Raw genomic sequence first — 23672 nt, 5'->3', positions numbered from 1 at the left:
AAACCCGAGAGAAGAACCATTGGTGGATCCCATCGCTGGTCAGAGAGAAGAGAGGATGTAGGAGGTGTTGCCTTTGCTGCATGCTGGGAGCAGAGAAGCTGCAATGCATGCAGACCCAGGTCTGGATCGGACAGGAACATGCTGGCTTATGGCAGTTCCCTACCCTCAGCTGCCTGAGTGCCCCTTCTCCAGGCACCAGTGCCTGGAGCCCAGGTGTCCCTCATGTGCCACTCTGAGTCACTGGTGTGCAGAAAGCCTGTGGGTCTGCCGTGATGGCTCAGTTAGCACTGGCATGGTTTGTGTGTGAATGATGGTTGTTAAAAGTGTCAAGTGAAATGCTGGTTGCGTATTACTTTGAAGCATCAGTAAGTTGTTTGATGTTAGTAGTTGGAATATTGTTTTATGTAACAAAGAGACTATAATTTTATATTCCCTATGTTGTTTGTCATCCAATTCAACTGTCAGTCTTTGTGCAAATCAATCTTTAGGTTCCAGAGCTCCAGCTGCCCTGTGACATTTACAAATAGAGAATAAACAAGCTTTGGAAGTGAAGTAGAAAATACAATTTCAAGAGAATGTTTTTGTAAATGTATCTTAAAAGCTATGAAACAGTCTGTTAGCTTTTTCCAAAACGCTGACTACTCTCTGATTCAGGAAGGGTTTAACTCCTTCATGCTGACTTGAGAAGCTTGTTTGGGCCAGCTTGTCTCCTAAACACTTTGCCCTGCCTGGTCCTAACCTTAAACACCATAGCTAACTGATAGGCAGCTTGGTGTTAAGGTTACGCACTATGACTACTATCATAGTGGCTAAGTGCCAAAGCTATTTTGCTACTAGGAGCAGGAAGTTTCAAATTTACCAGTTCAACGTATTTTGTTTCCCAAAAATGCTACAGAAAGAAAGAATTTTCAGTCTCTCCTGAGCTTGAGAGGAACTAATGTGCTGGATGGGAAAAGTCTTAAATGTCCTGCTGACATGGCAATGATTAGTTAGTGAGAGTAACAGGGGGCAGAGGAACAAATTGAAAGTCTTAGAGCACACTGATTAGGTCCAAATGGAATATGTGCAAATATAACTCTGCATACCCCACTTCCCTCCTGCTCCATGCTCTGCCCTAAGTAGAGGCATAGCAAATTTGCAACAAAGAAATTCCACTGGGAATAGAATATGACAATTTTAAAGCAAGATTACTCAAGTGCTATTGAATAGCAATCAGTGAGAATAACCACCACTACCAACAATTACTCGTGTTAGAGAGGGTAATGTGTGATTCAATGTAGCAGTTCATCCAAGTTCATGTCAGCTTAATCCCCCATGAATGATCCAACAGATTGTGGTCAGAGTGAAGTGCCTTGGGCAAGTGCCTTTGCTGCAGACATTCACAGAAAACAGTGGGGTCAAGCCCTGCCAATCTCTGCACCTTCAAACTCCTATCTTAATTTGGTTACTTAGCTTGAGGAGGCATGGAAAATTTTCCAGTCTCAATCTGATCATGGCTTTCCATGACATGGCTTTCAAACGCAATTCAGAATGAGCAAAGTGCTGCCAGATAGAAAGAAAGATGGAAAGAGCCAGTAGTGAGGTCTGCCATAGGAAATACCACTTCCCTGTATAAGAATTGAAAAGACTGATGAGTAGGAAGAAGAACCTCAAAATAAATCTAAAGAAAAATTAATCTCAACGGGCAGGAGTGGCAGACATATGAGAACCAGGTACAGCCTCAAGAAGAAACGACAGAACAGGAAGATGGATATTTCAATGCATTCAAAGGATATATTGGTCAATATTTCACCCATGTGTATTTCCATTTTCAGGTCATTACTCTTGGTTGACAGGTGCAATGTGTCACAAGACACATTTATCAAAAAGAAGTAGAAAAATACAAAGCCTTACTCCAGATATCTCAAGCCAACTGCTGGGTCTTAGTTTAGTATATAATCAAGGTGAATAATCTCCCACTTAGAGGCTGAGACTTTTTTGAAAATGAGAGAATTATCTGCTGCTGTTGATCATTGTTCATACCTCAGATAATCTGTTGAATGTTATCATAACTTACTGCAGGGAGCTAAATAAAGGAGATTTCTGGACTGTAAAGGAGTAAAGAACACAAACAGGTCACAAAAATAACTCCAAGAATAATTCCAGCGTTTTTTGAAGAAATAATGGGGAAGCTGTGCTTTAGGGAGTGTCCTCTGCTTGGCCCCATTTCAGGTAGTAAATTTGTCCCAGCTGTGAAGTTGCAAACTCTAAAAATGGTAAGTTCTTGGCCAAGAGAAGGCATGGGTGGACATGCGGGGATGTTCAGGGGGAGTGCAGCAGGGGTAGGAAATTCAGGAAAGGGGAGGTCTGGACTCAGTAGAGCTCACCCCAGCCTAGCAAGGAAAGAATAAAGCATTGGAAAAGAGCCAGGCTATTAAGTGGTTTTTATTTGTTTGTTTGTTTTTGTTCTTTCTTTCTGATTTCATAATAGCTTTGAATAAGGGAGGGATTGGTTCAAAGACTCTGTTTGCAGTCACTTTAACTAGCTTGCTGGCTGCTTGTTGGGTTAGTGCAATTGAAGATGAAGCAAGGACCACAGTAAGACAACCAGACCCAAAGTGTCTAGCCCTAGCCTCCTTTTTGAGCATCACATAGAAGTTAAACTCAAACGACTGAGTTCCTTTAAAGCACAACACAGCTTCCAGCTGTGACCCCATGCTAAAAACCTCATGTCACTGAACATTCAGAAAAATAGAATGCCCCAGGACCATGCATGTGACAAAATATGGTTTATTTATTTTTTTTTAGACTAGAGCATTTTTTCCCCACCTTTTCTCCCATTATTGGTGGACCTTGAGGAGTCTTTAAGAATGTCATTGTTTTTTTCTTGAACACAGTGAGGGAAGTACAGGGTTCACCTGGGAAACAATGTCTTTCGGTATTGCATCACTGAGCCCAGAGGAGCTAATGAAAATTTAGGAAAGTGAAAGAATTGGTTTTGCGTCAGTGATAAAATGTTAGCAATGGCTGTGCAGGAAAAATTGTATAGTTGTTCCTGTAATTTTAAATTGCAGTGGCTTTCAGAAAAGTAACTGTAAAAAATGACATGCTGCCTACCATATTATTCTTTCTGATTTGAATGCAAGGTTTGTTATGTCATTCCTGATATTTTATTTTCTTCACAAAGAGACTGGTTTTATAGTACATCTTCTGCAGTTTGCCCAGCCAGGGCTTATTTTCTCTATTACTCTATTTGCTATTTTAGAAAAAGTTTCAAGATTCTCAAGACACTTTTGAGAGCATAAGGCATAGAGGAACAAATATATGTTTTGGGAGAAATACAGTACTAAATAGAATCATAATTTTTTATTGGAAGATGTTTAAAATTGATTCCATATTTAGATATTTCTCTAGCTAACACTGGGACTGCCATGGAATAGAGCTACTGGAGTTCAGATACTGATGATCAGAGGAAGCTCCTTACATCTCACCTGCCTCACACCTCCTTCTCCAGACACGATGATGCAGGTGAATGCATAGCAGATCTCACAGCTCTAGTTCCCGGACCTGTATATATCTGAACTATCTGTCTTCCTGTTGTCTGGGTCACTATAACTGTTGGAAATTTTCCTTTTCTAGATATGAGCAAAGAAGCCACACACTGGTGACATGATCTAGGCTATGTGATATGGAGCAATGTTTTTTTTCATTGTACATCTGTTTCCAAGGTCAAAAGCTATGTAATGCTGGACTACACCAGCTGCTCCAGAGACTCCTAAGGTCCTTAGGGATCACAGGTCTCTTCATTGTCTTCCAAAATAAAAAGGGGTTTTATGATTGTAGCTTTCGGGGCAATAGGACACTTTGCCCTTAGGAAGATAGCACCATGTTCTGATTTAATTCTAGTGTCTGATATAAAGGATTTGGGTAGCCTCAGCATTTCCTACGTGTAGGCTTTTACTTGAATCTATGTATAAGGATGATGAGAAGGGAAGGAGCAGGGAAAGGAAGTAAAGGATTTGATGGTAACAGTATGTTTGCAATGGGGGGTGGAATCTGAGTCTATATCAGTGTGGGAGACTATGTAGGCATTTAAGAGGAAGGAGGCAAGGAAAAGGAAAAGGCTTTGACTTGGAGCATTCTCTGAACTCTTAGATTGAGTGTGTTTATATATTGCTAATGTGATCATAAGCATTTATGCCTCTGACACATTTAATTGAAATATCAAATATCTTTTTGGGGGATACCACGGTCAGGCTTTTGGGTATGGGTATCCCATCTAAATATAAGTGACAGTAACAACCATAAAGCTACACTTCCATGTGACTAAAACCTATAAACTGTAGAGGAAAGAAATTTTCATGAGGCTTCTTGTTACAGCTTCACACTTAATGCAAGCTCACGTTTTGATTCAAAACAAATATTACCCTACCTTGCCATGATTGAGGATTATTTTAAAAGATACTTGTCAAGTATATTTTTGACCTTTTTGCCCTATTTAAAATGCACAGACTTAATAAGCTATTTAAATGGTTCACTGGGGGATCACTAACAAGGTAAGTTTGTCTCTGCTGTAAGACAGTTTTTAGTTTTAGGACAATTGTAGTAATTAGTTTCCGTTACCATCTGGTAATTTTCATGAGATTTAGTTCAAAAGAATGTGTTAAAATGTAGAGTAACAAAAGGTCACCAAATGAAGTTTTCAGGAACAGATATGTAAGCTACATTAAAAAGAAAATTCCCTGATACCTGTCCTTTTAGATGATAATGTAATCTTCAGATAAGCTGGATCAGAAATGGCCATGAATGCACATTTTTCTTTAATTGTGTCTTCTCACGTTCAATTGAAGAATCATAAAACTAAACAAATTAAATTTTCTTCTACAAATGCTTGAGGTTATAACATAATTTGCTTCATATTGAGAGTATGCTAATAAAAAAAAGAGATGCAGAAATACTCAAACACTCTATGTACTAAAGCAGCTGAAGTTTTTGCTTGTTCCAGTCTCTAGAAAATGCTAGTTTTCTAGTGATTTAGTAAGCAATGAGAGATTTTCAGACAACAGATTCAGCTGACTACTAAAGAACAGGAGTTGGACCTCAAGGAAACTGGGCTTCTCTTTTGAGGGAGTATGGTTATGCTTCCACTTTCTTAGGGAAAATCAAGGGCTGGTTTGATAGTTGGCTGAATCTGCTGTGAAGAGGAAACAGCATACTTCTAAATGTATGCTAATATGTTTTGTATCAATGAGAATATGTAACTTAGGTCTTTTGGAACGGTTTGCACTAAATAATAAAGAGAAAAGACAGCATCATATGTTCTAAACTGCAAGCAAACTCAGTCATTTGATTCCTCAGTACTTTATCTCTCTTTAATTGTCAGTCTTGGGAACTTAGGAAAAACTGCTACTCAGTCTTTTTCCCATAAATAGTGGCCTACATTTTCAGTTGCTATGAGCTGGCAAAACTCCTGCAACTTAATGTCAGTACTAGCACCCATGGAGATTTTCTTCCATTTCCTGTAGTTTTACTAAGATCTAAGAAATGCTTCTTATCTCTTCTTAGAATGATTTATTACTGAACCTTTTTTTGGGTGAAATCCTGTCTTTGGGGCAATTAGCTGCTACCTATTTAAGGAAATGGTCCCAGTTCCTGGTAATAATTTGGGATGTGCTAAATTCCCACTATTCCCACTATTCCCACTATAGTGAATATTTTGTGAGAGGAGAGGAACACGCAACTTGAGCAAACCCTTTGCATCTTCAGTTCTCTAACCAATAGTTCATTGCATACCTCAGTGACAGCAAAACTTCTTTTCCCGCATGGAACGACCTTGTACCACTTGTCGTGCAGAACATCCATGAAACCGTGGGACTTGTACTGGCTTATCAGCTCTGAGATGTTTGAGGTGAGCGGAGAGTTGGGGGGAAGGCCAATGCCATATCCTGGAAGGAAAAACAGTACAATCATCTCTCTCTTAATTTGTTTGCTTTTTGCTAAAGCATCTTCCTTTCAAGTACCAACCACCAGTGTGGCAGGTTGAGTCGCCTTGGCAGGCTGACTGTGCTTCAGAAAGCCAGTTCATTGGTGATTGTGTGGACTGAAAATGCTGAGATGAGTTTTTTTTTGTTTTGCAAAGTATGCTAATACAAACAGGGTATGTAAATTCAAAATGACTAAGGCTAAAAGAATAATATGTGAAATTAGAGGTTCAGAAACTTAATGTGGGGATACATGTATAAATCTTCTGTCTTATATCTAGAAATGCAGCCCTTTTTATGCCTTTATCATAGGTTCTTTCTTTTTACATTGTTTTAGCAATGGAGAAGAGCCTTAATGTTGAGTAAAAAAAATTGTGATCCTTTTTTCACTATTAGAGCAGTGGGTGTGCCTGTAGCGGCAGAGGTGACCTTTTCTTTTCATCATGTACATTTTCTGATGAAAAGTATGCTTACATATGTATATGGGAGAAGTTTATGTTGTTATCATACAACACTTTAAAAGCAGGGACTGTAATTTCCTTTCACGCGATTCAGCTCTGGCAGTGGCATGGGCTTTCAGATAGCAATAAATATAGTTTTTAGGCACTATGTGGTCTTTTACCACTTCACACTGCTAGTAAAGTACTTAGTGTAAATGAAAGTAGATTCAGTAGCTCTACAGAGTTCAAAAACAGAGGCTTGCTTTGGATTCTAGAAAAACAAGTACGACTGGTGCCTATAAAACATATAGTTGCAAGCAGAGTTATCCTGTCAGCTACCTATAGAACTTCTCAGTACACTCAGTACTGCGGATTTTTGTTTTTGCTTTCGGTTCAGAACTCAGAATTTCAATCTGCCTCCTTTACAAAACAAAGCAAAACAAAACAAGCACAAAACCCAAACAGAAATAAGAAAAGAAAAGAGCAATGTAAATGTACACTAGTGGTACATTTGCCAGCTCAGTGGTTTGGTTTTCAATGATGCAGAGTGATTTTGTGATATGTGTACCTACAAAGTGAAACTTTCTCTTGCTGCTGATATTTGTACATCGTGCCTGTATTTCTATCTGAATAAACTTGCTAAAAATCAAGGGATAGCTTCAGAGAAGGCATAACTGGGATTTGGGAATACTACATTTTCAGCATGTTTAAGCATCTGGCAGTTGGCTGCTACTAAATATGCAGTAAAAATACGCAGGTTTGGGTTCATTTTGTTTTTCTGTATTTAAATTTACTTTAATTGATTCAAAGTTGTGGAAGCTGGTGGATTACTTCAGTATGACTAACCTTCTTGCAATGGAAATTTTATCAAGTTACATGTATGTGACGAAACATGCTGCTGCACCCATAGGCAGATCCTACCACAGCATGAGCAGATCTCTTCCCGTGTGTCTGTACTCTTTTGTAAAAAAAGTAAAAAAGAAAATGAATTGATTTCAAGTCTCTGGTGTGGATTCAAATAGGAGACGCTGCCTAGGAAGAGTAAAAGGGAGGTTCTGCTTAACTGTCAAGAATTTTATCATAAGCTTCAAGGCATGAACAGTTTATCCTATATTTTTCCACTGAGAATACCAAATGACAATGAAGCAATTGCAATACATTAGAGATAAAGCAATATCCTACAAAACTGATTATTACCTTCAATGGCAAAAGGTTTTCCCACAGTTAGAAGCTTGCAGTCGGCATCTATTGAAACTTCATAATCTAAGAGCGCTTTATCCATGATGAAGGCATCAAGTTTCTCTGGATCATTCCTACAGTCAAGATCAAAGTCAGAAAGAGCATCACTTCACAGGCAAAGACTATGCTCAGTAATATTTATTGAACATTTTTCTAATTAGTTCTTTGGAAGCTTACCTACTGAAAATAGCAACTGCAGACTGCTATTTTAAATGCAAAACTGATTAATATTTTGAAGAAAGGAACTGTGCATGAAGGATATGAACTTTTTGCATCTAAAGCAGAACAGCAGAGCTGGAACCTGCTTTGCTCCCACTGATATAGAAATGAAAATACCAGTGACCTGGAAGATGAGGAGTACTGCAACATGTCAGATTCCGACTGAATTGGATGGTAGTACAAGGCTTTATTGGGAGAAAAGAGCAAAAATTGCTCACAAACTCATGCTGTTTTGGTTTCTTTGTACTGTTTAGGTTAAGATTATTAGAGCACAAATGCAGAAGGAGAACTCATAAAAAGAGGTTCCTCCTCCTTTCTCCATAACATGTGGTAAATTAAATGCCTTCACCTCGACCAGCTTGCCTCTATGTTAAGTCTTCGTGAACACAGAAGGATTGAAATTTCCTGACATAACCATCTATGGTTAGCACCCTTGCATATACTGATTACATAAAAGAGCACTTGCAGTGCCTTTTCTCTGCTGATCCAGGCAGGGACACCACCCTCTCCCCCTTATCACTTCAAAGATCCTGGTCTCCTGATGTGAAGTTACATTACTTCATTCATGTTGATGGAATGATTCTGATTTAAGCATATAAAAAACTGCCATGTATCTTAATTATCATTAGGATCGGTCTGGGAAAAATGTGCAAACACAAAACAACTTTTGATGAAAAATTCTCAGACCATCTGTTATGCCTCTCCTGTGAGTAAAATGCATGAATTATTGTAGGTCTGTTATCATGCTGCAGAGTGAATCGGTTCTGTAACTCCGGATTGTTAGGCATGAATGTCTTCGAACCACAGTGATATCATGAATCCTCAAAGCAAGAAGATTTGGTGTTTATTTCTTTTTACCAGTCTAATGCTGAATTTATTCACTTTATCGACAAATGCTCTAAGGTTTCTCTCTGAGAAGCCTTGTTTCCTACTAGCTTGCCAGAGATGCTGAGAATACTCAAACTCAGCTTTTGCTCAGACCGCAAATCTTTTCTGAATTTCTTCTGAATTTCGCTGCCTAATGAGGCACTGCCTAACACAGAAATTTGCCAGGTTTTCTACTTCTCCACTGCTTGATGGCACACTAGCAGGTAATGAGAAGCACTGCCTCCCCCAGTAGCACTCCAGCTGGTGCTATACTAGTCAGCTCTAAGCATCTCCATTTGATGATGTGCTTTCTTCCCTATCTGCCACACTGCTTTCAACGTCTATTTAATGACACTGCAAGTGGGAAACTCATCATCATCTCCGTGCTGCTGAGCTGTGGTCGAGGGACTGATCTGCTGTTGCGTGCAGAGGCTCACTTTAGGTTTGCTACTCCATCTGGGGTTGCTGGGACATTGTACCGCCTCATGTACTCATGCATCTCCGGGAAGCTTTGCCTCACGTAATCTTCTGCACTGCTTTCTCGCACAGTTCCAAAGCGAAAGCCTTGGGATGGGTGGTGGAGCTATGGAGATGAAAATACAGATTAACAGAGTCATTTGTCTCCTTCACAACGCATATCTTTGTCTTATGTGTGGAAGATCTGTCAAAATTCATCAGCATTCACAGACCTGCAGCTAACATTTTCCTGCAGCCAGCTTTCCAGCTCACACAAAAAGCATGCAAAGACCTACCAGGTCCCTGATTAGCTTGTTAGAATACTCTTAGGATCTTCCTAACAGTGTGAAAAACATGTCCCTTGAGATATCCAGAGCACCCAAACCTAAGGGTTTAGTTGTATTACTTGTCCTAAAACCATCCCAAGTTTGAGGAAGTGTCATGACAAGCCTAGTTTTTTGCCTAGATCCACTTCTTGTGGCCCTGGAAATCCAGTAAAAGACTCAGGGCATCCTGAGTTGGTTTTGGCTGAATGTGTTTTATTGACTCTCTAATGGTGAAATTTCCTCTTCTGTGGAGGGACAGTGTCACCATTTCATTTCTAGAAGCCTAGAAAGCATATCACAGACCACTGCTGTCTTTGCTATCATTCTCCATAGAGAAACTCTATGGAAGGACTAATTGTGGACAATGTAAAGCCTGCCCTGGCAGCAAGAAGGAGGAAGAATACCCCACTTGACGAGGAAGAAAACAGGTCTGCTGATCCTTTTAGCCTCCTGCATTGTCATCTAAGTAAAACAGAGTGTAGGACCATACAGAGCTATCCAGAAGATCTTTCCCACCCCTCTCCTCATTCACCCCATGGACAAAAGAATATTCCTAGCTGTTACAGGTCATCTACTTCAGTCTGACAAGGAACAGAACGCAGTGTTTTGGATAGTATTTTGAGGCCCGGGAATCTGTGAATAATTCCAGAAATTCTGGAAATATTCTGGAATATTCTGGAATATACCAGAATATTTCTGGTAGCTTTTATCCAGAAGGTGGGCACATGCTTTCCACATTGTGCTCTGTTGGCCTGGTTCCTATATTTCAATCCATGAATGAGACCTGCAGGTAAATGCAAGAGTGTAAGCTTGGAGGGAATCTTGGCAGTGTTTTGCGGGATGCCCTGGTCTGGATGACCACAGGATCTGTAGTGTGGGGTGTATCTCTGTCAGGATCATAGTGCACATTGTGCCAGCTACAGAGAAATGTTCTTGGCTGAAAGTGCAGAAGTAGCATTTAAGTGCCAAAGACATAAATAACAGAGTGGTGCACTAGCAATACATTGTGAAGCCTTCCATCACAATGCTGCCAGTTTAAATCTCGGTTTAGTCTTGAAATATTCGAGATAGCTTGGTGAGAGAATGAGCTTGAAAGGGGCTCTCTGCACTCTATATCCCAATATACTTGTCACCAGATTTAGTACTAATTATTTAGGTTTTATTTATTGGCAGTTTCAATGGAGAGACCAAAAAAATCTCTGGATCTGAACACTGATCCATACTGCCACCTCCCAAGTCAGCTTATGCTTTTGTTGTAACCTTTGTGGCCTACCTAGTGACACCAGTTGCAGTACAACATCTGACCTGCAGGTCAAGACTGCTGATTCCTGGCTTCACCGGAAAGCATCCTTCACTCAGACTAAATCTAGCTAAACTTTTAAGCCTGTAAGAGGAAAAGTTAAATGCCTCTCCGTGCAGCTCTCTGTGCTGAAAACTTCACTGGGGACTGGTCACGCTTTGCTTTGTGTTGGGCACATTGCCAAATTTCACCACAAATCATGACAGTATTGGAATACGTATTAAATCAAAAGTCCATCTGGGCTAATATTCCTGTCTCTAGCAACAGCAGATGTCCAGAGAGAAGTCTTGTAAAGTGTGTGTGGGAAAGATATGGACTGATCCTTTCCCTCCTATGCTCTTCCTGCTTCTGGTAATCTATGCATTTTCCTAAGCATAATAATGGGTCTGCAGCTTTCTATTTGATGACTCTTGATTCTTTCTGTGAAGGATAAATATTAATATTGTACTCAACCTATATGTTTTTGGTGACTCCTGTTTTCTTCTTGCTGCTGCATGTCCCAGTGATGAAAGAGCTTGCTTACAGCTGTATAGAACACATTAAGAGCACAAAATGCTGCCAAAAGCAGATAATGGACTACCTGCCTTCTACCTGCCTTCTTCTGCCTGCTACATGTCTTCACTGTCTAATCTACTAATGCTCTTAAGGGCTACTTGCTTCAACTGCAGATACAAATTTCAGTATGGAAGAAAGATCCTCCATTTGTCAGTGCTGCTTTCTTACTTTTATGTAGTCCTCTTTTGGGAAGATTCTCTGTCAAATTGGAAACTTCAAATATTTGTATCTTTATACCATAGCTAAATTTCACTGTCTTCATCTAAGTCTTGCCTTATTAGTTGTCTCTTATTATATTTATCTTTTCTGTTTCCATTTTCTGTTGCTTTTGTGTTTCTTATATGCTATAATCCTGTGCTGAAAGATTCTCTCTTTCCTTAAAATACATAACTGAATGCTAATGCCTAGGATTTCAGAGAAATCCTTAAAAGAATGAACTGTGAGGAATCAAAAACAAGACAGAGGTTTGAATCTGAAGATTCAGGAACTGATTTTTCTTTTTAGCTGATGATTTGGGAAAACATAATTACTTATTTTTGTAATCAATAATAGTAAATATGGGAGTTGTCTTACTGAGAAAAAATTGTTACGAAGAAGCCAAAATTATAGGCATTTTTAGTATGTGAAGACTATGCTTCTGGGTATACTCTGTTTTGTTTTTTTTTTTCACCTGAGGTCTAGTCAGCCTGAAAAGTGAAAAACCATCACAAAGCAGGTAACGGGCACAAGGAGCTGTCGACACTTTTTGTGTCTGTACAGTACCTGGAGATTTGCTGATGATTTAAGAATGATTAAATGTAAATGAATGCAAAAGCTGTAGATTCATGTCCAGGTTGTGACATGAGATTTCTTGGAATACAGCTTAGATAAACTTACAAGGTCCCCCCAAAATCAGAAATCTACAGCTGTAAGAAATCAAATGAACAAAGTTTGCTTTGGCCTAGAGACAGGCTTTCATCCTCTTCAGGAGACAGGGAGGTTTCTGCCTGATAATTCGTAGAACAAGCTGTAAAGATAGCTATGGTTACAGATGAAATATCCTTCTTTATTCATCTCTCTAACTGCCTGACCTCCCTTTGAAGGTCTAGGAGTGAAGGAAATCACTCATTTTTTTTAAAAAGGGTCATAGCTTCTCAGCCAGTAGGCTAACTCTCTGTGCTTCCAAGCAGCCTCTCCCACGCAGTGCACAGGTGTCAAACCCTGCTGCACAGCATGGGGCTCATTAGCTTTTAGTGAGAAACCAGCACTTTGCATGCTAGCCAGCAAGGCCACTGTGCTGCAGCAAGCTGCAACCTGAACATTTGGCATTGCAGGAGGGTTGGGGGCATGAGGCGGAGCGTCCAAGGCGAGTGCAGCCCCCAGCTGCCACCCCATGGCTGGGCTGGCCAAGGGGGCAGGAGGGCTCACATGTGCCCACCCCTACCAGAAAGTTGCATGCCCGTGTCCCTGCTGAAAAGTGGGAGGGAGATGACCAGTTTGCAGCCTTTCAAACCTGAGCCTTCTCAAAGAGAGTATTTTTGCAAATAGTGCCAGTAAAATTATCGCTGTAAAATTGTATGTAAAAGCACTTCTGGCATTCCCAGAGGCTGTATATAGCCTTTGAGCTGCTGAGTCTCCAGGCCTCAAAATAAAATATGATGGCCATGTTGGTGCTACAATATTCAGCCAGGCAGCATAACAGTTAGCTTGAATGAGTATTGCTGCAGTAGTTAAAAGCTGGGGGTTAAAAAGCTATTTGGTGTTGCTCCTCAATGACTCTCTCAAAAAAGCGGGAAGCTCTACCAGCTAACAGCATTCCTGCAGCTCATATACTATGCATATTCGTGAGGACAAGTCTCACAGTGTAAGAAAACAAGGAATCCAAAGCAGAGGTAATACTAATGACTTGAAGTGCTGAGGCGGTGAAATGATCGTGGTATGTCTTGAAAAGGGTCACTTGAGCACTTAGGCAGGGAGGGCAAGCATTTAAGGAAACCTCATGAAGTTCAACAAAGGCAAGTGCAAGGTCCTGCACCTAGGGAGAAATAATCCCGTGCAGCAGTACAGGCTGGAGGCTGACTTGCTGGGAAGTAGCTCTGCCGAGAAGGACCTGGGAGTGCTGGTAGACAAATTAAACATGAGCCAGCAGTGTGCCCTTGTGGCCAAGAAGGCCAATGGGATCCTGGGATGCATTAGGCAGAGTGTTGCCAGCAGGTGGAGGGAGGTGATCCTGCCCCTTTACTCAGCCCTGGGGAGGCCTCACTTGGAGTACTGTGTCCAGTTCTGGGCTCCCCAGTACAAGAGAGAGAGACATGGCACTCCTGGAGAGAGTCCAGCGGAGGGCTACCAAGATGATGAAGGGGCTCGAGCACCTCTCCTATGAAGAAAGACTGCAAGAGCTGGGCCTGTTCAGCCTGGAGAAGAGAAGATTGAGAGGAGATCTCATCAACGTGTACAAGTATCTGAGGATGAGGCCAGCCTCTTCTCCGTGGTGCCCAGCAACAGGACAAGAGGCAACGGGCAGAAACTGAACCACAGGCAGTTCCATCTGAACCTGAGAAAAAACTTCTTCACTGTGAGGGTGACTGAGCATTGGAACAGGTTACCCAGAGAGGTAGTGGAGTCTCCTTCGCTGGAGATATTCAAAACCCGTCTGGATGTGATCCTGGGCAATCTGCTCTAGGTGACCCTGCTTGAGCAGGGAGGTTGGACTAGATGATCTCCAGAGGTCCCTTCCAACCTAAACGATTCTGTGATTCTGTGAAACTCAGAAGCACTGCAGAAGTCCAGCCTCTCTGATGGTGCCAATGAAAGCTTTGGGATTTCTCAGTCATATGTTCTTCATATAACGTTGTGCTACTAGACAAATGTCATTTGTGGTGCTTACTACCAAAAGTGAGTACCGCAGCTACCAGTTCTCTTGGCTCAATACCTCACTCCTAGATCTTTTTAGTTTCTGTCTTCTGTTGTTAAAATGTCTGCTGAGTGGGAAGTGGAGAACTTGTGTTTCATTTGGAAGGGACATGTTGAGAAGAATTGGGTATGCACGTAAACCTATGGCTTGGAGTGCCAATTATGCATGAAAATACTAGTGTGATAAAAGCACAGGAGCAGAAATACAGAAAAATAAAATTCTAAATGTCAGGGTTTTTACATTACTCAGCATATTCCGGTTTATGTAACGTGGGCAAGAGCTTATTATGTATTAACATATCATAGCATCCAGTGGCATCAGTCAGCATGAGGCCACCTAGACTCAGACTTGAAAAGACTTATGCACAAAAATGTCCTATGAAAGTTGAGATGTAAAACTGCTCATCCATGAAATGCTGCCAGGAGATAACCCTAACATAGTACAAAGGTTGGCTGTTGGGGTCTGAGATCCTTCTAGCAGGATCTAACTTCTGTATGAACTTTTGGTGCTACAAGGACAGAAGATTTGTCTTGAAGAGTTTTCCCCCTCTGTGCATTGGTTACTATGTCTACTATTATTGTGGTTGACATTTCATTTGGTTTCATGGGTATTGTTGTTGTGTGTTGCAACCCTAGATTTTCATGATACAAATATAATGAGAAGACGGTCTCAGCTCCAGAAAGGCAGGGAACACAATACGAGCAGAAAAACTGCGCAGCATGAAGATCGTATTTTTCTTGTGTAAGTTCTGTGGAATGTCCACATGGTTCTCCTGAGTAACTAATGTTCATATGTGTATATGTGAATGAAAGGGAAAAAATGGTTAGGGAGCAGCTTTTTGTAATGCCTCCGTTGTATTCCTTTAGTAGAAACCGGTCACTGAAGCTGGAGATACCATACTACCTCAAGACTACTTAATATATGAAGCACTGTGGGTCTCAACATGCTAGGGCTTGTTCTAAAACATGAATAGGCTGGGCAAGTGCTGAAACGTGGTTTGGCTTTGCTTCCTTCTGCTTGTACAGAATTTGAGCTTGCAGGGGACTGTGAAGATGTAAGCAAGGTTCAACACCGAGTGATTGTTACTAAAGTGAAATTATGGCTATCTGTATAAGCAGTGAGATTAAGGTATTATTAGTGATTTAAGTCTAGCAAATGCTTTCCCAGTACTTGACGGGTGGGATACAGTAACTGCCTCACTGAATCTGCTTCAAAGAGTATTTTGTGCACCTTGATAGCTGGTTGGAGAAGAAATGCTTCTGGAACTCAATTTCTAATTTGCTGCTCAGATCACTAAAATGATTTCATCATTAATTCAGTTAGCCCTTCCCTTCCAAAAATACATGATCTTCCATCTTTGTAAATTATCTGATGATGGAAATGAGAAAAGGGCTACCTGTCAGTGAAATGCAGTGTCAGCGACTGCATCCTGCAGTGACTCCCACAGGGTTAACAAGGATTCAGCTTTTATCACTGTCTAAAATACCACTTTTTAATTTTAATCTATCAGGCATAAAAGGATGATAGTGGCTGAATTAATTTTCCTAACTTTTCCAGCAGCTCCTGAGGAAAAAATGATTGTTTTTTCCTGAGGAAAAATGATTTTAGTAGCTCCATCACAAGATATTGTTTGTTACTTGGTATAACATCAAGTGTAATGCTTAATGGATATCTCATAGAGTAGCAGAACTGCTATTAATGCCGACATAGTCTCTGCCAGTTGATGCAGAATCTTGCGCAAGCGTTCATTTTCAATTGTTAATCTCTGGAGGGTGGTGGCATTAAGTGGTTGGCTCTGCTGTGAAGAATCAACATGCTTTTAGAGATCTGCTGTTTTGCAATGAATCTTCTGTCTTTGGCATATAAGCAATATTATTTTATCTCGCCTTACATAACCAACACATTTAAGTGGTTGTCTAGCTGCTAAAAGATTTGTCCTGACCCACTAATAAAAGAAATAGAGTAGCTAATGCTGAACGAAGTTTAAACGCAAAAAAAAAGAACCCAAAGCAAAACAAAATAAAAAACTCAACAATGTAGAACTCTGTTCAAGAGCTTTCCCCAATTTATCTGCAAGATTTTTCAAAACCGGCTCTAGTGAATATTTATGGGGCAGGGAGGGAGATGAAAGAAAGGAAAATTATTCATAGTGAAACACATGAAATTCAAATTTTAGAAAGATGAAAATTCACAGCTGAACTAGAAATGGAGGCTTAGTTCAGAAACTGTCCCATGTGTCCAGGATTGGGATGTAGAGGTGTTTCCAGGGTCTCCAGGAGCTGGTGCATACAGGATAGATCTGAAAGTGTCAGTGGTGCTGACTCCTGACTTGCCAGGATAATTTCAGACTTTGTTAAAATCCTGTCACTTTGAAACCAACTCAGCTAGGTCATTACTTTTCATAAATCTTTACAGGTGCATTGAAGTCTATGAACAGTGAACATCAATGCATGGTCGGGCCTGAGAGTTTATTTTTCATTATCCCAGCCTGAGTATATATGAAAAGAAAGTGTGATTTAGGCCTCTATTTAAAAATATAAAGTCTCTTTACTGACACTTCTAGTATGAGTACTAAGAATGAATCATAAGATCTGCTCTATTCCTCAGTGTGCTGCAGAAACCTTACTGCTAAGGGGTAAAACTGCTCCATGGTAGGTATTAATTTATCAGGATTGCTCTGCTGGTTGAGTTGCTGGGCAGTGCCTTCGAGCAACAGCTCCACAAGAACGGAGCTCTTGTGAATATCAGTGTATGGGTGTGTTTATCTCTCCTTCTTAATAGCACTTAAAAGTTTTCTGGGCAGAGGGATCTTTGAGCTGGGATTTATTCTGCTTGAATGCAGAGCTGAGAGCTGCAAGATACTAAGTGTAAACAGTTGTAGGCAAAGTAGGCAGATTCAGGGGGGAAAAGAAAAGAGTGTGATTCTCAGTGGGCAATAGATCACTGGCTCTGGTTGTACCTTAGCACAAAGCTGCTATAAAAATGTTCTAGATGGAGCTACTTACCTACCACATTCTTCTTCTTCCTACCTGTAAAATAGGGCTAATATTGCTTTTAGATAGATGAAGTCCTTTTCAAATTAGGAGTGAGGGAAGAGAGCTATTTGGCTTAATATATGCTTAATCTACCAATATTACAAAGGAGATCTCTGGTTGAAAAATCCCTCTCTGCCTTCCGTCTGGGATCTCAGGCCCGCTGAAGAAAAGATAGAGAAGAATCTTCTCTAAAACGAGTTGTATGGTGGAGGGAGAAACCTAACGTTACGACAGCATACAGTGTAGGCAGCTGCCTTGACACCAAATATTTCAAAATAATCTGCTTTCAGAACATCTTACAAACTTCTCTTGCTCCAGCTATTGCTGGTTCATTTAGCACAGTGCTGCCAGTCCCCTGGCCCTATGATATTTTTCTTCCTTGCCTGCCTCACCTGGTCAAATGATACATGATTCAGTTAGTGACCATGATTGTGCCAGTAACCAGAAAAATGGGGCTTTGAAAGGATCTGAAGCTCTTGGCCACTTTACTCATTCAGAAGATCATGGAGTTAAGCAGGGGAAGGGGGTGGTTTGTACTGGTGCAGAACCAGGTACCATGGGACTCTCTAAAGCACAATCCTCTGGGGTGACTCTGTCTAAAGCTGTGAAGCAAGGATAAGTGCTCTGTGATTTCCAGGAAAGGATCAGGCAACGGTTTCATATTGCAAATAGGTCACCATTTACCAGGGTGAAAATAATGTGATTAGCATGTTGTCCTTATGGACATTAGAGCTTTTTAATTGCAGACTGTGGAACTTTAGGTCAGCACACTCCTAATTTCTCAAATATGTTATCTACTACTGGCTTTTGATTGAAAAGCATCAAATGAAGGTGAACCATAGGGACTTTGCATCAGTGTTCTTTAGCTGCTGATAGATACAACCTTGTAACTAAATGTTATTTGTGTGTTTTTGGAATTAATTTTAAATACAGTGAATAAAATGTTAAGCAAAAAGGTTACAAGAAAAACAATGGGCTCGTTTAGATGTTTTGACCTATTGCACAGTAAAAGATGAACTAACTGTATTTGACTGTACCTGGTATTCAGTCAGATCTTATTGTACTCTGTGAGAACTCCATATTTCCGGAGAGCTTGACCCCTCGGCATCCCAAACTCTAGCAGTACTGGAGGACCCGGAAGGCTTGAATCATCAGAAAGCTGAGCCAGGCTAGTATCCAGGCGTATGTTTGTTGATCACAATAGCTATGACCTTTGTGAACAATAATAACTGTCCTTAATGCTACTAAATCAGCTCCACAATGATCTTCCATATGTCAGAGGATAAGATCAACATTATTCACGTTCTCCTTTCTCTGCTCCTCTCTGCCAGCTACTCCAGCAGCACATCTCCTCATATACTTGCATTACTTCTAGCAGGGCTGACTTCCATCTATGAGGCAATTGCTATTTCTGGTGGTCATTTTTAAATGACATGACTTACGGGTGTACTGCAGCTCAAGTGTAAGAAAACAGATGTGGAGACAGCTGGGAAAATATTAAAACACATTAATTCCTTCTGATGCTGAGAGAACAACCTTCATGACCTACACTAAGTGCAATGAAGACAGCAGGATTTCCTCCCTTCCACCCCTGCCCCTACATGCTTTGGGTCAAACAATTAGCTTAGTGGGGTAAAGAGCTGCTAAGACAGTAGGTGACAGTGCAAGCCATTTTATGTAGATGAAGACCTGTAGCAGCAGGGGGTGGTATGCAAAGATGCCAAAAGAATGATCATTGGCAGGAAAGCATTAAAACCAAGGTCTCCGTGGAAAAGGAAATTAGATCTGGAGAACAGTGCAGTGCACTGTGATAAGCTGGATATCAGAATGCTAAAAAAACCAAGTAGTCAGATACTGAGCCTCCAATACCATAACTTTATAATAAAGCTTTAATGAGAGAATGGGGAAGTTAACAAGTCACACTTTCACCTCTGTAAGTTGCAAGTGTCTTTCATTCTTATATGAGGTTACTCTACAAAGTCTGTTCTTTATTCTGCCCCTTCAGTTTAATGCTTAACTTCTCTGTTGTTTTAGATTTTTTTTTCACTTTGGTCTACATGAAATTACAGTACCCTTGAGTTCAAATTCTTCAGTGACTCATTAATACTCAGAAAAGCACCATATTCTAATTAGCAGGCTGTGATGCTGTGAATTACGATCTTCCTGTGTCCAATAAATTCCTGCGGAGAAAAGTATGTCCTATAGGTATTGCAGCCAACTTCTCATAATTGTGAAAAGAAAAGAATCCTGTAGTCCTGTACAGATGCATAACCCCATGGGAGCAATAAGAAGATTTCTGTTAACCTCAGTAAGTTTGTTGCTTGGATTTTGACATACAATTTAGTGCATGTAATGCATATTAAAGTACATGTTATTACAGTATATATTTAATACATAGCAGTGCAGGTAGCGTTCCTTATAATGATTCATCATAGCTTGTTGCACTGAAAGACCATGGCATGAAATAGGAACAGCTACCATTTCAACTTTGAAAAGCTTTTTCTTTAGTGTAATTCGTAAAAGACTTTTTTTTTTTTTTCAAGAGGAAAATGTAAACACACAACAGGTATCCTTGTGGTCTAAAGCTCACTGAACTGGAGAGAAAATCTCATTAAATGCAGTGGTATTTGGATCACTCTCCTGACTATGAAAAAGGCCAATGAGGGGTCTTAACCTTTCATTTTTTGTGGTTTGGTATTTCTGAAGCTGATCTGCAGTTATCTGTCAGTTGGTATTCTTGGAATGTTTTAATACTACATGTACCTGAAATAGGAAGTTTTTAATTGATATAATAATGGCCATAAAGCCTCTGAATTAACTGAAGTTTTCATAAATCCGAAGTAAGACTTTATAGCATCAAATTTTAAAGCAATGTGAGATTTTAAAGAATTTATTTTAATTTTAAAGAAATAAAATTCTGCATGATTGTAAAGACTGAAATCCTGAACAACAGAATCCCAGTTAGAAGCATCTGGCTTGGATTATTCAATCATCTGATTAGTTTTGCAATAAAAAAGATGGATGGTTCATAAGAGCAGACATTCTAGTGGCATATCAGACAGTGGTTTAAAAGAGATTTTCAACAGAAAATAAGAGACTTCTGGGGGTGAAATGCAAAGCACATCAAAGTTCTTGAAATGACTTTTTGGATAGGACCCACTGGAGCGACTGTAGATGTCTGCAGTGTATTCCTCAGGGCTGCTATGTTCGTGTGACGCTGATGCTGGCCATGCTAGTGCACCATCGTGCATGGTGGAGAGGTATGGGTACTATCAGGGAATAGCTTGAGTGGTCCCATCCTGAAGTAATTGTCTTAAATAGAGGAATCAGAGCCAGATGTGTCTACCTCTCCCAACTAATCTAAAAGCATACTAGATTGAGCAAATGATATGTAAATGTCTCAGCTGGAGACAGGTAAAGTTTGGTGAGATAATAGACATTGCTGATGGTGGCATTCACAGGTCTAGCTCTTTTTATTAAATTAATCTCAGTAGAATCAGTATTTTCTGTCAAAACACAACGTGGAGAGCACCTTTGCCAGGCTCAAGGGGTATTTTGAGGGCAAAGAGATCCAGACAAATTAAAATCTAGCCATACTAAACTGACACACACAAATGTTAAAGCAGACACTAAAGATGGTAAAGAAAAGCTGGCAGCTGTCACAGCAGCAATGATCTAGGATTTTACACTTGAAAAACTCATTACATTGAAAAAATTACACCTTCAGCAGAAAGTAAGCCAGGTGTTGGACCACCTGCTGGAAAATCTGTCCAGCTTTTCAGTTTCTCCTGCTGTATGCTCTTCTCTTGGCATATTTGAATTGTATCTTCTATCCTCTGGGCTTCCACACTTGTTTTACCTCAAATAATGTGGCCTACTCAATAAGCTCCTGATTTTTCTGGTGCATCTTCAACATATGATTTTCCATGAGAAGCCTGAAAGAAAAGTCCCTACTTCAAAGAACTTGCCACTGAGAAAACCCACTCCCCAGGAAGAGCCGGTAATCTAGGATTTTTTTGTTTTTGTTTTTGAAATTGATAATGAAGAGTTTCACTAGATCAAGGCCTTAGGTTGCAGGCTTTTGGGAAAAGGTAGGCAGTGAGTAGTCACTCGTGTAATTTAAAATGATTTCTTCCTTTTCCTTTTTGTGAGAGTGAGACCTATATCATTTACACACAGACAGTATCACTTTATGGAAAATAGATTGGAAACTAAGAAATAAAATATCTGGACTTGTCATAAAATGGCTAACAGAGACAATAGCCATAAAGGTATATGATTCGGAAGCAGAATGGTAGGAAATTATCCTTTTTGAAGCCAAGAGCCCCTTGCCTATCAATATGCCCCTTCTCTGCTCAGCCTGTGCCTACAAGATTCTGTACTCAGCCTGCTGCTGTAGTACAGTAATGCAATCATCACCTGTCAATCAGGAGACAGACAGCAGCGGCCAACTGTCTTAGGCTTACCTGGCCCCATCTGACTACCTAAGTGCTGCTCTAGCACCAGCTCTGTTTTGACAGGTTACTTATTGCAAGCTCATCTTCCCACCATGAAAATGTGCATCAGCCTTCATGCAGCATATGATCAGCTTTTTCAAGGATGGCAGCTTTTTGAACTATGGCTGAGCACTGTGTTATCATCAAAATGCTAAGAACATATACAAAAAAGAAGGTGATAAGCAGGTTTAGGAGATGCCAGGAACCATGCTGGCTGTCTTACAGGCCATTACTGGTAGGTAGGACAGATCATTAAATCACTTCAAAAGGAGTTTGCGGGTTAGCATGCTTGTAGGCTGAATTACTAACCTTGCAAGGAAGTGAACATACACAGAAGAACAGATATTCCTCCAAATAGCCTGACCAAGAACTAGAACTAGAACTTTTTTGTGCATCAAAAGATGTGACATTAGGTGAAGAATTCAAATAAGCTTCTGGGATTCAGAAGAGAGAAGGGATATAAGGAACATAAGATGATCCACACACAATATTTTTCCTTTATTTGCAAACAACCTTTGAAACTTACATGCCACTTTAGCTGAGGGAATTAGGACACTTCTGCAACTTTCATCTGAGTAAACATCACATTTATCCTGTGGCTATCCTCTTGTGCTTAAACAGCAGTCTGAATGTGCTCAAGTGAGTGTTGCTTTCCCAAAAGCTATGTTTACCAGTTTCCACTGGGAAGAGCTTACGGTCTAAAATGTGAAAGAAGACACAAAAGGAGGGGGAAAATATGCTGTGGCCCAAAATTGCCCTTTCTCTTAGCAGAGTAGAATTTTAAGGTGTCAGGACATTGCTTTAATATTTCTGCAACTTATTGTGTGCGAATGTTGCAGCTCCTAGTGTAAAAAGTCACCTAAAATGTGAGCAGAATTGCCATCAGAACGGTACTTTTCCAGAGCTTTATAAGTCAGGCACACTGCTGCAGCTGTCTGCTTCTGAGATGTGAGCTTTCTGGAGAATTTTTAGCTAGTGCTCCTCCTTGCCCTGTCCTACGGTGAAGCTGAATGAAGATACTTTGGCTCAGTACTGATGAGTGTGGTGAGAAGAACTGGAAGCAGCCAGTGCTGAGGAAATTAGATAGAATGCTTTTCTCTTCTCTGCATTGTCAGAGGGATATTTTGGGCTGAAAATCAGGTAAATGGAGTAGCCAGCTTTGATGGACACCACAGAAGTTTGACTTTAGTGACTTGCTCTTGTTAAGATACTGTGGAGGCCTAACTCAGAAAACATATACTAAGTAGCCCAAAATCAAGACCTATGTCCAGAACAAAATTCTTCTGCCTCCTACTATTTTCCTTCTGCTCTGATTAATAGTTCTTGCCTCACTGGCCACTCCTCTTTTCAGCAACAGGCTAATATTTCAATAATTTATTACTTCCAGTTCTACAGTGTTAATGCATTTTGAAGACTAAGAGATCTCTAATTCCATAGCACATTTTTCCTTGTGATTAGTGGTTGTAATGCAACTCACCTTCTTTTGATTTCTGGCAAAAATGTCATCCTTTCAAGTATCCAGCAACAGGGAAGGACTATGGTTCTTTCACTGAGCTGTACTGAGCAATTTTATACTGCTTGGTCAGCTAGGCATCCCTGTGATAACACACCTCTTTCTAGAAAGGCGGATACTATTAATTCAGACTATAACTAACTTTTTTTTTTTTTTTTTTTAAGTAGAAGAGAAAGCATAGATATTCCTGGACAATAGTGACTTTAAATATCAGGTTTCTAATCCTGGGGAGAAAAAAATTAATTTTTTTCAGCTTGCATTTCCTTCCTGACTGTTTGCAAGCTTGGATGGTATTTACTGTTTGTGGCTGCCAGACTGAAGAAATTAGATGTATTTTCCATCACCTTAAGAAGGTTACTGATCTATTTTGGGC

At 40.2% G+C, this 23672-nt stretch overlaps 1 protein-coding gene across 1 annotated transcript in view; it reads right to left on the bottom strand.

Moving 5' to 3' along the window:
* The window catches only part of GRIN3A (glutamate ionotropic receptor NMDA type subunit 3A), a 78734-nt gene that overhangs the window by 14425 nt on the left and 40637 nt on the right, over nt 1-23672 (bottom strand). The window contains exons 4-6 of the mRNA XM_068928521.1: nt 9163-9308; nt 7598-7713; nt 5773-5924 (exon numbers count right to left, since the gene is read on the bottom strand). Of these exons, the coding sequence (XP_068784622.1) occupies nt 5773-5924; nt 7598-7713; nt 9163-9308 (414 nt within the window). The remainder of the gene's footprint in view (nt 1-5772; nt 5925-7597; nt 7714-9162; nt 9309-23672) is intronic.

The sequence above is a fragment of the Struthio camelus genome, chromosome Z (genome assembly GCF_040807025.1).
Source record: "Struthio camelus isolate bStrCam1 chromosome Z, bStrCam1.hap1, whole genome shotgun sequence".
Taxonomy (NCBI): Eukaryota; Metazoa; Chordata; class Aves; order Struthioniformes; family Struthionidae; genus Struthio; species Struthio camelus.
Note: the sequence above shows the minus strand (reverse complement) of the source record. Positions and strands in the feature narration are given on the sequence as shown.